This window comes from Lepisosteus oculatus, chromosome 21, assembly GCF_040954835.1.
Source record: "Lepisosteus oculatus isolate fLepOcu1 chromosome 21, fLepOcu1.hap2, whole genome shotgun sequence".
NCBI classification, from domain to species: domain Eukaryota; kingdom Metazoa; phylum Chordata; class Actinopteri; order Semionotiformes; family Lepisosteidae; genus Lepisosteus; species Lepisosteus oculatus.
The window spans coordinates 4457295-4470173 of record NC_090716.1 but is presented as its reverse complement, the minus strand read 5'-3'; the positions used below and the strand labels follow the sequence as shown (position 1 = coordinate 4470173).

The following is a 12879-nucleotide window of genomic DNA, read 5'->3' as shown; positions in this document are numbered from 1 at the left end:
GATGCAGTAAAATAATTGCACTGTTATCACAATTATATTTTGATTCCCTGTTTTTCTGGTGTGCAGAGCCTAGGGAAATAAACTGTCTTCTTTGTCTGTTGTATAGCTCTATCTACACTGGCTGCAGTGTCTCTGCAATTTCTTAAAAATAACTTAACGGTATAACTGTGTTTTAAAGACTTCTACACAGGATTCAGTCACATTGCAATAAACAAGTATTCAAATATTTGTCTGAAGACTATATGGGCAAACATGCTTTAGAGACAAGATGTTTTTTTACATTTTAAGATTTTAAGCTACAAAATACATTTCACTATCAGAATGGTTTGTTCTGCTTCATTAAATCTGACAAATGTGAAATTGTGAAAAATAACATTTATTTTTTATCTGACATTCATGCCATGGTTTGGCTGAAAGCTAATTCCAGTTACGGAGTAACATTATCATATGCAGATATTTTTTTTGCTGTTACTACACCTTTGGAAAATGAAAAAAAAGGAAAATAGACAAATCTAATTGAATTTACAGTCACCTGAAACTTTTCATTATACTGTATATTGATAGCTCTTATCTAAGAGCACCATATAGTTAATGGCCATGGTACTGACCAAAGTTCAGGCCTGTGTTTTCAGCATTCTTAACCATGAGGTTATAATCAAGTGTTTTGTAAAGTTCATCTCCTCTCATTCATTATTTATAGCGGCTGCTAAGTAAATTTGCAAGATTTCTCATATCCGTGACTATGTATATACCTCAAATTTACACCACCTCCAACTCAATAATTAATACTGTTCATAAAGCGTCTTTGACTTTCAAGTCGTTTTGATAAGCAAGTCTAAAATTTCGTTGAACTTGTGCTGGGAAGGTATTTGGGGCCTGAAGAGTTTTGAAAGATTTTTTTCAATCATGTGGACACGAGTGCTCAATATTCTACACCAGAAACCAGATCACTGCTGTGTTTCGACTCCTCTTTAGTGCTCTTGTACAGTATATAGTCAAATTCAGTAAGCATAGACAGTAAATGTAAAGATTGCACTTAAGGCTCTTCAGCGCTTTTAAAATAAAACTAATTAAAAATAATAGTGTATATGTAAAAGTTGAGTGTGGAAAATATCTACAAGACTATGCAATTGTTTCAACGCAAACACAACAACCTATGGTCATATGATCATTAATAGGTCAAAATGTTTTAATCGATTTTTAATTGCACATAACAGGCGCAATATTAAATATGATACGTGATACTGTCTAACCTCATCTGTGTGTGCACCTGGTTTTAATACCTGTTCCTCCACAACTCGTCTTATTTCTCTCAAATCCATCAGGTTTATTCTTACATAAGGAAAAGGAGTCGGGAGTTCATTTCCACGCGTCGCAGTTAGCGCCAATGCAGATTGGCTGTTTTGTTGTAGCGGAGGGTGTAAATTGCCCTCCTTTGTGCCTGTGTGAGTGTTAAAGAGAGAGAGAGAGAAAAAAAACGCAGGCGAATAAGCCGCGGCAGCTAGCAGTAACAGCACCGGATTGCTCCGCGTACTTCGCTCTACACTGAGTTGCACTGAGTTACTTCACTCCAGATGAGTTTCACTGAGTTTACATCCGGGTTTTTTCCCTAGGCAATGGGAGTCGTAGCACCCCCGTTCCTTAGGCAAAGTGAAATAAATTCGCCGCACCGTCACAGAAAGTAGTCCGCTGTTCCAAACACATTTTCTCCCCGCGGCGAGACGGGTACTAAAGGATACCGCTCCACTTCCCCGTGGTTTCCGACGTCGCCGATTCGAGTGGCGGCGGTCCCGACCCGTTTCGGTCGCTCCACGCCTGACTTTTGCGAACCCCCCTCCTCTCTCCCTCTTCCTGCGCGGATTGATAACCAGTGTGCTCAGGCCGGGGGTGAATGAGATTGAAGAAGAGTTCTTGTTTTGTATCTCAGTTTCTCTCTTTTTTTTTAAAGACAAATTTGAAAAAAAAATTAAAAAAACACACAAGGGGGAAAGCAAAAATATCAGTTTGTACTCCATGGAGGGTATTTTAATCTTTGCGTTGTGAATTAGTATCCGTGAGAGGATACAGGCTTATAGAGGCTGGGGTGTTTGTAAATATTTATTTAAATAATTGTGTGTGAGAGAGGAGAGGAGGGCTGACTGCTGCTCAAGTGAGTGAAAGAGGAGGGTAAGTGCACCTCTGGAGCCTTATTTTATTATTATTATAAGAACTTTTCATTTGTATACGCAGGAGAACTTTGGTTGCGTTCTGGAGTGATCTGGATGTTCTGCAAATGACGTGCTGGTGTCTGAGCGAGGCTGAGCGTTCCTAGGGCTGCTGTTTTTTGTTCAGTAATTCTTATTTCTAGGAGTTGAGTGATATTTTCTAAGTCCATTGCCCATTGGAAGGCAGTAAACGTACTGCGAAAAGGGGGCAGATTCTAACTTGCTGATAGCTTTCATGATCCCCCTCCGTGCACGGCGATCGCGCACGCTAAGAAAAAAAAAATATTATATATTTGGAGAGAGAGGTGGGGGGGAGGCAAATAAGACGCCAACAAAAGACTTTGCGGGGCTCTCAAAGTGTTTGTGTAACGGGAGTTTGTCTTTACACCACCGGGGTTATAAATAACAAGAATACTTGTAACTGTTTTTTTTTTTTGTGTGTGTCATTGTTTTGCAATCGAAACATGTTTGGCCACTAATGGTTTTTATTTTAGTTTTCCTTTCTTTTTTTTTCCCACCTCCCTCTGGAGGAACGCAACTGTACAGAAAATGCGATATGGTGACCGAAGTTAATATATGCTTGTTCCCCGAGCAGTTGTATAGACGTGGATTCTTATTGGAGGACGAGTGTGTAGTGAGATGACAACTCTCTAATGATCTTAGTGCAACTTAATAATCTCTTTGCATCAAGTCGGGACTTTAATTATTCATCCTTTGATTCCCCCCCCCGTTGTTGTCGTAAAACGTATGTTTTTTTTTTGTGGAAAGGATTAGGGGCAGAAGAAGCACGTTTAAGACGACGCTCTCGTTTCGACTTTTACTGAACAGCCTGTGTGAGGCCTATAATTTTGATTTTTACGTATACAAAGAGGGTGACGGATTGAATTGAATTCCGTTTTGCGGACAATGTATTTCGCAGTAGCCGAAGGAGTTACAGTGCTTTCCATTTTTTGTTTCGCTATAATCTAAAATACCTTTCTATATTGTTTACTGTTTAATAAAATGGCCGGGAGGGGGGCGGTTTTCTAGTATTGTATCCCAGTATTAAGGTAAAAAGTTGTGTAGTATAGTTCAGAGCCTGCTTTTAATATGTATTTATAATTGTCCCAGCAGTAATTTTGTTTCCACTGTGATTCACTGTATAATGCTTCACACGTTGCTGGCGGTGAAGATGCCATTCAATTTAAGGTCCCTTATGAAGTTGCTAGAAAGAAACATGGGTTGGCTGAAGAGACCACTGACGGCTGTTCGTCTGGTGCGTGATTGGACATGTAGCATCAAAAATCAAAGGCGATCTGTGATAATTGTATCTTTCAAACGAGCGCCGTGTGGTAGAATGTCGTCGCAGCTCTCGCTGACGTTTCCTGGACTTTCAAGGTTTTGTTACCTCCAGCCTGCGTGGGACTGTAGGTCATACGAGAGAACATGTAATGTAGTACTATCACGACACACAACAAAGTACGGGACACGGATAGTAAGAACGGAGTGACCCACTTTCTCAAGATCTGTCCCCCTCCCCTCCCCCCCAAAAAAACATTTGCAAATATGGGCCGATTTAACGTTATTTCAGTACTTTAACATCCATTGCAATATTTTTATTACTGCTAGACTGTGCAGCAAAGCTTGTGTGGTATGCAGATAGTATTTCTAGTGAGGTGGGGATTTTTTTAAAAACAAAATAAACTCTTTTTGCGCGGATTTAGTGACACGTTCAGGTGTATCCGTGAAGACTGGCCGTGTTGTTACTATTGTAGGAGCAGAGGTGTGTAGCGTTGCACGTGACAATGGGATCAGCTAAATTAAAAATATTTTGAAAGGGGTGTTTTAATTCTTGAGAGCAAAGCGCACGTATTAGACTGCGTGTATAACGCTACGAAACCATAAAGTTGTAGGTGTGAGCTAGATGGAAGTAAAAATCATTTTTACACTTAGATTTTATTTTTCTTCCAGAGATGACCTAATCTTCGTGACTAACTCCGGTTTCACGTGGAGTTATCCTATTATCCCTGCGATTTCTAGAAAAAAAAAAGGCCCCGATTGCAAATTGTTAGTCAGCAGAGTTCAGGAGTTTTTCTGTTTGTGGGGCTTATGCAAAGACTTAACATTGCAGCAGTCTTCTAACTGTTTCCAATACGTAATGAAAATCTAAAAAAAAAAGAGGTTTCTTTTCACGTACAGGGTTCCTCAAAAGAGTTTAAAATAATTTTGCTTTGGAGGTTTCTTTGCCTGTCTCTCATAACATGCTTGTTTGGAAGTCCAGCACCTTGTAGACTAAGTGCTAATCACTAGTGGAGAGGCATTTTGACCCTTTGTACCACAGGCAGAATCCACTCTCGGCACTTAATCATGATAACTCTGAGTGGACTAATTCCTTTAAAAACTCCCAAACTTATTAGTTTAGTAGATAGATGCCCTGTGCATGTGGGAATTCTTAGACTTGTATTAATCCTTTCATTGATTACCTCTCCCATCAAAAAACCCTAAGATGAGTGTTAATTCAAAGCTGTTACAGTGATAGTGTGAGCTCTGAACCTGTTTGTGACAAATTGTGCTCCCATGAAATCATCATTGGTTTACAGTTAGAAGTTTGGTCAAAGTTGTGATGATGTCATCTGCACCTGGATGGCTAAACCACACCTTAAGGAAGTACTTGACTTGAATTAATGTTGTAATTGCTTTAAAAAGTATTTTTCATGCTTTAGTTTATTGTGTGACAATTGCATTTATTTTAAAATTAAGAACATGAGAAAATGAGCCCTACAACATTATAGAAAAAGGAGGGAACTGCTCAAAACCAGAAACAAAAAAGGGAGAAAATAAATAAATGCAAAAATCCAGCACTGTTTTTGTGGCGGCACTAATTCTTTCTATGAAAACAAAGTCTGTAAATGAATGCGTCCGGGTGCGAAACAGAGCTGTCTATACTTTGTATTATTACAAACTTAATGTAGAGGTGTCGCCTCATGCAGCACACGCTGAATTGCGTGTCTACAGCTTAGTTTTCCAGATATTTGGTTTGCAATCCCAGTCTGGGTAATCTATAATTTATCAGGCTCACAGTAGCTCTGATAACATGCAGGACTCAGCCTTGGAGAAACTGAAAGGGCTGTAGTGAAGGCCACACAGCGTAAGAGTTTGTCAAGATGACAGGAAAAGAAAAGATTGTCCTTTTGTGCGGGGTCTTGGAAGATGTTTCTTCTCAGGGTTACAAAACAACATAAGTACTGTGGTCATCAGTTTTAAATGTGTGGTTAAAAAAAAAACAACCCCAATGTTTGGTATTGTTAAAGGCCGCAGCAGGAAAATGTAGCTATCAAGTGTCACAGAGTTTGAAGTCTTATTTTAAGTAAAACACATAAACGTGGGTTAGAGTTTCATGTTTTAAATCAAGGCAGATAAGGGGAATTCCAAAATGATCTAATTGTGTGAGGACATGTGCAGATAAAAGATTCACAGGTATTACTGAATACCAAGCTAAATTGTTTCCAATAACTCCATATTTCTTTGCTACTCAAATGACATTATTTTCTGGGTGTACATTAAAACTGTTGTGCACTTGTTCGATTTGATACTGAGATATTTTACTGAGCTAACAGGGTGTTCAGTAGTTCATAATTAGGCCTGAAGTTTTTAAAACCAGATTGAATTAATCCTTAAAATGACAGAACCTGACATCCAATGGAAAGGATTACAGTTTACTCTCGTAACCTTCATTGACAAGAATGATGAGCCTTTTAAATTTTTTAATTATATGTGCTGTGAGTTTGTGCTTGATCTTTGTACGACCAGCAATTCACAAAGCTCACTGAACTTGAACTTGTTCTAGTTGTTTGCAGTTTCCAACCCTTCTGTAGTTTCTGAATTCTGAGAGGTCAGTTCAGAGATAAATTAAGGGTTATACTATATTACAGTATACCCGATGGGTTTGGCACTTGGCAAAGAATCTTCAAGTCTGCAGAGCCTGTCTGTGTGGAGCTTGCATGTTCTCATGTATTCCATGTATTCCTTTGGATTCATTTCATTTGGTGCTATATTGTCCTGCCACCGGCTGCCTCCCAGAAATGTGCTGGCAAAGTTTTTCTGGCCTGCTCCCGCTCCAAAATGCAATTTTCTCCGTTCCCCTGTGATGTATAGATGTCCCGTGTGGGGGAGACCTGGTGTACATGGTTACACCTCATGCCCTGGAGTACTGTCCAGCTTGCGGGAAACCACAAAATAACAGATATAGGGACTGTAATAGTCACTAGAGTGTATACTGTAGTGTTTGTATACAACCTGAAATTTGCAACAAGTTGTAGTGTCCTGCAGTGGTCCTGTATAGTGTAGTATGCAACCTCTAATGTAACTTATACAGTATTCTGTGCTACTGCGTACATTATAACATAGCATTCTGTACTAGAGTGTTCTGTTCCATAGAGCTTTACACTACGATCTCCTGTGTTGTGTACAGAACTATAGGACACAATAGTATATACACCAGAATAAAATCCTATTACAGTCCCCAGGGATACAAGCATGGGATATCTGCAACTGTAAATAAAGAAAATTGAGAGGAGAGGTTAGTTTCAGTGCTTTTGTTGCCCCTTATTTATTTAAAGCGCAACTTAGTGACCTTTCCTCTGTCCACTCTCCCAACTGAAAGTTCCCAATTTTGTGCCACACTGCTGTATATGGAAGGAAGAACTGCACTTGTTCAGCACTAGCATGCCATCAATCACATCTTTATGTGCCCCTTCCATCCACTATGGTTCAGGGGTCTCCAGCAAGTCCAGCAAGATTTGTAGGCCGCCATCAAATCATAAAATCGAAATACTCTTCTGCCTCCAGTGGCCAGAGTTCTCTCAATTGAAGAGATTACTTGTTTGGTTCATCAGTAGCTGACTGGGATGGCTGATTTTTAAAAACAGGTGACCTGTAAGATGAACTAGATTGGGGCTCATCAGGACTGGGGCTGGGGACCCCTGTTGTTGTAAATACTCGAGAGGTTACCTTAGCATGCAATAGCAATATAGACTATTTTCAAGTGAAGCATCAGGTAGATCTAGTTAGAAGTTGTACTCTGGTGGTGTCATGATTTTCTCTTTTGGGATTTTTCCTCATTTGTTTTTAGGGAGCTGTGATTAAGTGCTTTTAAAATCCATTTACTTGTTGTAAGTATGTAAATATATTTACATATTCCTTTTTTAATCTTTTTTAATCTTTCAGCGTTTCCTGTCTTTCGGGGAGCTGGAGAGAAGAAACCAGTGAACAGCCAGGTGGTGAGTAGTGCTATAGCTGTTATTATAATTGTGTTTTATCAGCCCAAAGTCTCTGCTTGGTTAGTGACAAGTCTGCTAAAATGATACCAGGATCTTTCTTATTTTAGGTAGTGCTTTAATCCAATAAAAGTTGACATTAAGAAACTTTTTGTAATTGTAACCTTATATGCTGCCCCCCATAAAAAAAAGACACAAACACCCTTTTCTTTGAAGGTTTCAGTTCTGTGCATGCATTCGTAAGCAGGCTTTGTGCACGAGGATGATGACAATAATTACAGTAATGTAAATGCAGTTAGATGAATATCATAATTGCAATAGTTTAAGATCCCTTTAGGGTCTGGCTGGCCCGGTACTTGTAAGACATTATAACTTATATAAAGGTGAGCATATCATCTTCCTTATTTGTTCAAGAAACACACTTTTCTGAAATGCTTAAAGGCTATTTCCTTGTGCAGCTATTAAACTTAACTTGCAATATCCCTGACTTGATTATCTGTACTGTAGCAGTACTCTGGGGCCTGAGTTGGATGGTGTTCAAAACTGGAGATTGTGTGAAGGCAAAGCACTGTAAATGCATCTGAAAATATTGATTGATGCATGTGCTGCACAGCTTTAAAGGGTTTAAAAACTGGAATAATCCTGTGATGATTACACAGCTCTAGTCACTATTTGTTAAATTTCACTTTTTCAAATAAAAGCTGTAGTGGTATCTTCAACCAAGTTACTGGTGTCACTTTTTAATTTGTGTTTGTCTGTCTCTGGACAGCAGGAAAGTTTAGAGAGTTTCTGGATTACTTTTTATAAGTATTTTTAATTTTGTACCGACACTCATCATTCTGTCACTCGTCATTCGTCTGGGTTCAGTTTTTCATCCTCGCCAGATCCAACGGGCCCACCAACTGGTGAAGAGTACAGCCATTTTGCAAAACAGCAAGTAAATCGCTCAGCCCTGCTCCAGAGAGCCACTGTAATTTTCCAGTGTAAAACTTGGTACAGAGGCTGTGTCACAAAGAAGTGCTGAGCTAGTATTAAACTGCAAAGCCAGGACTGGCCTGTGCCAGCTCTCTGTGTAATTTGGGAGAGACGGTAGAATAGGAATTTTGAAGAACTTCTTTTTTGGGGTCTGGTTTTGTGGGAAGAATTTTATTAGGCACCAAGAGCAAACAAGGTTTCCTTTTACCCCTGCTGTTTAAATTTTTTGTTGTTTTCAGTTGGGCTAAATAAATGTCTTTCTGACTACAGTCGTCTCTGTAATAAACTGTGCTGTAGTATGCGGAGATTGGCAGATCTCTTCACAGCCTAATGAAACCATATTCTTCCTGAGTGTTTTCAAGAATATGTACACCTGCTGCTGATGTCCACTGTGACTGCTCCCTTTCATTGCTGTAAATGCGCATGTGTTCCAGTGCAAACAGCTCTCACATTCTGTAGTGTGTCTTACTGATCACCCAGAACAGGCCGCTGTTATACGATTTCATTGTGAGCTGCTCCAAGCAGATCTTTTAAAAAAAAAGTTTCCTCCATCTGCATAAGCTGCCATTATTTCTGTTTCCATCCCTGCATTTGGTAGAAAGACCCGATTTTAAGCTATGTAATGGAATGACATTGCCTCTTCCATTCAGTATAATAGAACAGCACTCGCTTCTTGGTCATTTGTCAGGAACTTATTCCTGACAATTCCTAAAGGATCATTTCTGATGTTTGTGGGTGTTGAGATCTCTTTTGCCTTCTTGTCTTTAAAATTTGGGTCCCAGAAGTTCTCCAGTACCCTTTTTTCAATAATACGTATAGCGCCTTTTTGTTTAAAATGTAGTTAACGTAAAATGTGCAGGAGAGTAGGAGAAACTTACTGGTCTTCAGATCTGCAAGGTGATCTAAAAACGAAACCAAATGGCGCTTATAGGGTAACAGAGCAAAGTCAAGAAAAGTTTGTTTTATCCGTTTTTATTGTGATTTCCTAACTTTTGCAGATCTTGTGGCACATTTTGTGTAATTTGTCTGGATTAGGGTTTCGGTTTCCTTGTCTGGCACTGTGCAACCTACAGTTGGAAAGGCTTAGGGAGCTGAAATATCAGGGGAGCTGTATTTGAGTTTCACCGGCCTGAGTACTCCACATGTCATATCGCCCTACGTCTATGTCCATCCCCCCCGCACACCTCCTTAGTGGTCAATTATTATAATGTTTTCAGAATCGGGACTTTTAAACACACCGCACAATACGTGAGAATGCAACATCAAAGAGCTGCGCAGAGTACACACTGAAGGCCTTGAAACAAATCTGTAGATGTAAATGATCAAGGAATGGAGATCAAGTAGTCCTATAAGAAAGCCGTGATTTTCTTTTCTTCCCCCCCCATCAAAAAAGGCTGAAAGCTCCCCAGGACTGAACTTCCGAAAGAAGAGATTAAGGATGGAATTGCAGACATTACAGGAGGCATTGAAAGTGGAAATACAAGTCCATCAGGTAGTACTATTTTTTTTTCTGCCTTTGCACATTATGGATTAATATAACGTGTCTACATTATTAAAGCTTGCCATCCTTTGAGCAAAATTGACTTAGCCCTTCTTCATTTGATTTCATTTCCTTCTACTTTCGTTGCTTTTCTCCTCCTGGAATGAGTCCTCCAGTTGCCCGTGTAAGAGTGCCAGTGTATTTAGTTATTTTTGTTACAGCGTTTTGGCATGCTTGCTCGTCTCTGCTGCCTACAAAGAGCTAAACAGAGCAGCTTCAAGTCAACTTTGCTTCAGAGCAGATTCACCCTCCTCAGCAAATCTTACCGGCATCTTCAAGCACAGGGCTGGCTGGAAACCACTCGCATCAGCTCCTTGTTGACAGTACAGCTGAGTAATGCAATAGGCCCAGAACTCCAAGACAGTAATAGTAATTGTAATGTATTTCAAAGATAAAAGCCCTGGGAGCAAGAGTGTGCGTATGTATACATAAAGGCAAGATTGAAGAAATAATACTGAAATAAAACGCTGTGGCTTTTGAAATGATAAAGGCCTTTTTTTTAAAGTTGCACAGGACTGGTAGAGCGGCCTTGAACCTCTGCCCTATCCTCGCTGCCCTTCCAAGACCAAAAACTAAACTGACGACGAAGTAGTAAAACAAAAAGTCAAATGTTGCTATTTGATCATGCAAGGCTTCGATCTGCTGTAACTGTTCTTTACAGCTCATCTAACCAGCCTTTAAGAATTATTTTGCACGTTAATTATTGAAGAAGGAAAGATTACGGCGGCCGTGGCAGAAAAGATTGCGAAATGTAGTAAAGATGAAAAATTGCTGCGGCTGGCACTGTGAGCGCGTGGGTCTTCATGCTAAATTTGAGAATTTTGTGTGTGCACAGTGCACGCTGTATTTAAGGGTCTTTATTTTAAACATGCTGGTGTTGTGAACAGGTTTTAAAAAAATGCAGAGTGCAGTGAAAATAATAATTTAGATTTTTGTTTTGACTAGACTGCCTAATACACCTAATCTCTGGATGTTTTGACATTATTATACATTTGTGCAAATTCAGAAAGTGACATTCAAACTATGTCTCCTTTGACGTGTAGGTTAAATATGGTGAGAGACACCCCTCTCCTGATAAAAGAACAGTAAAAGGCTGCAGTCTGGGCCTCTACCTGTAGGGGTCGCTATAACTGTAAAGCAGGCTGATTCACCTTGGATGAGGCTGCAGGTTGAAATAATGTAGCTGTCTTTGCTGGATATACACTCCTAAGCATTTTCTAGAAACCTGTTGAATGTTTTTGAGTCTTTGCTTGAGAAGTTCCGTTGGTAATATTCTTACTAAACTGTCTTTTTCAGACGTTTACAGGACACAAGTATTTTATTTCCTCTTGTAACTAATTTGAATCTTTTTTTGTTGTTATAGAAACTAGTTGCCCAGATGAAACAGGATCCTCAGGTAAAGATGGCTTTGTTACATATGATATCAAACCATGTTCATTACTACATACAAAGTATGTAAGAAACACTTTCTTATAGCTCTCATGAACAATGTTCACAATGTGCACTGATGTAGAAAAAGCGTTTCCTACATACTTTGTTTTAAGTATTAAAAACGACTCTTCCTTCATAATCTGCATAAAGTGATACTAGCGTTTTAATACAGTGTCCTATACAATGCCTTATTAGTCTCTTGATTTTTATTGGGGGGATTTGATGGGGATTTGTGTAGTTTGTTCTTGCAAGTTCGGGCAGTGTACCGTGTCTAGTGGGACATCCTAGTACTGTTTTCAATTGTATTTGTGAGCAGGATGGGCGCTTACATTATAGATCCCTTTGACTGTCAGAGGATAATTGGTTTATTGTTATTGAAACAATTTGGGGGAAAATCGCATGATTTCTCCAAAGTAAAGAAATATGCTTTAATGTTATGCTTAAAACATAAAAGCATTATAAATATGCGTTTAATGTCTAACTTTCAGTATTTTTGCTGAATTTGCTAAACTGGCCACAACTGTCGTACTAAGAAAGAACCTCAATTAGAAATAGTCATTTGTGAGGCCACTGGGTTATTTTACAGATGTGGAGTTAACAGTGACGATGACAATATTTTAAAAAGGAAAAGGACAAATTCAGTAAAAAATTCAAGGGGGGGAATGGGAAAATGTCACTCACGCAGTTGCTGAGTTGTGGAAAACCAGACTTTCATCTCTGTTGCGATGCCTTAGGCTATCAGGTTTTCAGAATGAAGGCTAGGCTGGGACTGGACAGGACAGAGCGAAAGAATGTCCTGCCTGCCTTTGATGCTTAGTCTCGTATAAACTGTCACATCCCATGTGATTTTCTAGATGAAACGCACATTACGAGGGATCTGTATGAAATCTATGTGTCATGCCCTGGACACTTTCTGGACGCCGTGGGTCAGAGTGTTAGTACTGCAGGATGTGCCTACTACACGCAAACACTGTGCCTTGTTTCTGTCTCTCCCGGGAAAGTTAAGATGAGCTCGAATTGTCAAAGAAAGTTGAGCTAGTAATGCATTTTTTTTATGTGGATATTGCTGTTGTGTCATTTTGGGGCTGTTTGGGAGGAGGGGAGGGGATAAGGGATGCAAACGTTTCTTCCAGCTAGCTCCTTTGTGGTGTTGAATAAAAAGTCCGTCAGTCCATTTTTGAACCAATTCACCAGTATAGGGTCTTGGGGGTGCCCCGGATAGGATGCACCCTGGACAGGGCAGACACACAGCTGCACAAACACACTCATGCCAAGGCCAGTTAACCTACCAGCATGTGTTTGGACTGTGGGAGGAGACCAGCGCGCCCGGAGAAAACCCACACAAACTGGGGGAGAACATACAAACTCCACCCAGACAGCACCCCAGGTCTGGAATTGAACCCGGGACCCCAGCGCTGCAAGGCAGCGACGCTGCCCATCACGCCACTGTGCTGCCCTTGATAAATGATAAAAA

At 39.9% G+C, this 12879-nt stretch overlaps 1 protein-coding gene across 6 annotated transcripts in view; it reads left to right on the top strand.

Moving 5' to 3' along the window:
* Positions 1-1887: 1887 nt before the first annotated feature.
* The window catches only part of phf21aa (PHD finger protein 21Aa), a 70433-nt gene continuing 59441 nt past the window's right edge, over positions 1888-12879 (top strand). For 5 of the 6 annotated variants that reach the window (XM_015338608.2, XM_015338610.2, XM_015338607.2 and 2 more), the window contains exons 1-4: positions 1888-2166; positions 7410-7462; positions 9828-9926; positions 11338-11370. In XM_015338608.2, the coding sequence (XP_015194094.1) occupies positions 9873-9926; positions 11338-11370 (87 nt within the window). In that variant the 5' untranslated portion in view covers positions 1888-2166; positions 7410-7462; positions 9828-9872. Of the gene's footprint in view, positions 2167-6743; positions 6763-7409; positions 7463-9827; positions 9927-11337; positions 11371-12879 lie in introns of those variants that run through there. The other variant, XM_069181433.1, reaches the window with a different exon arrangement.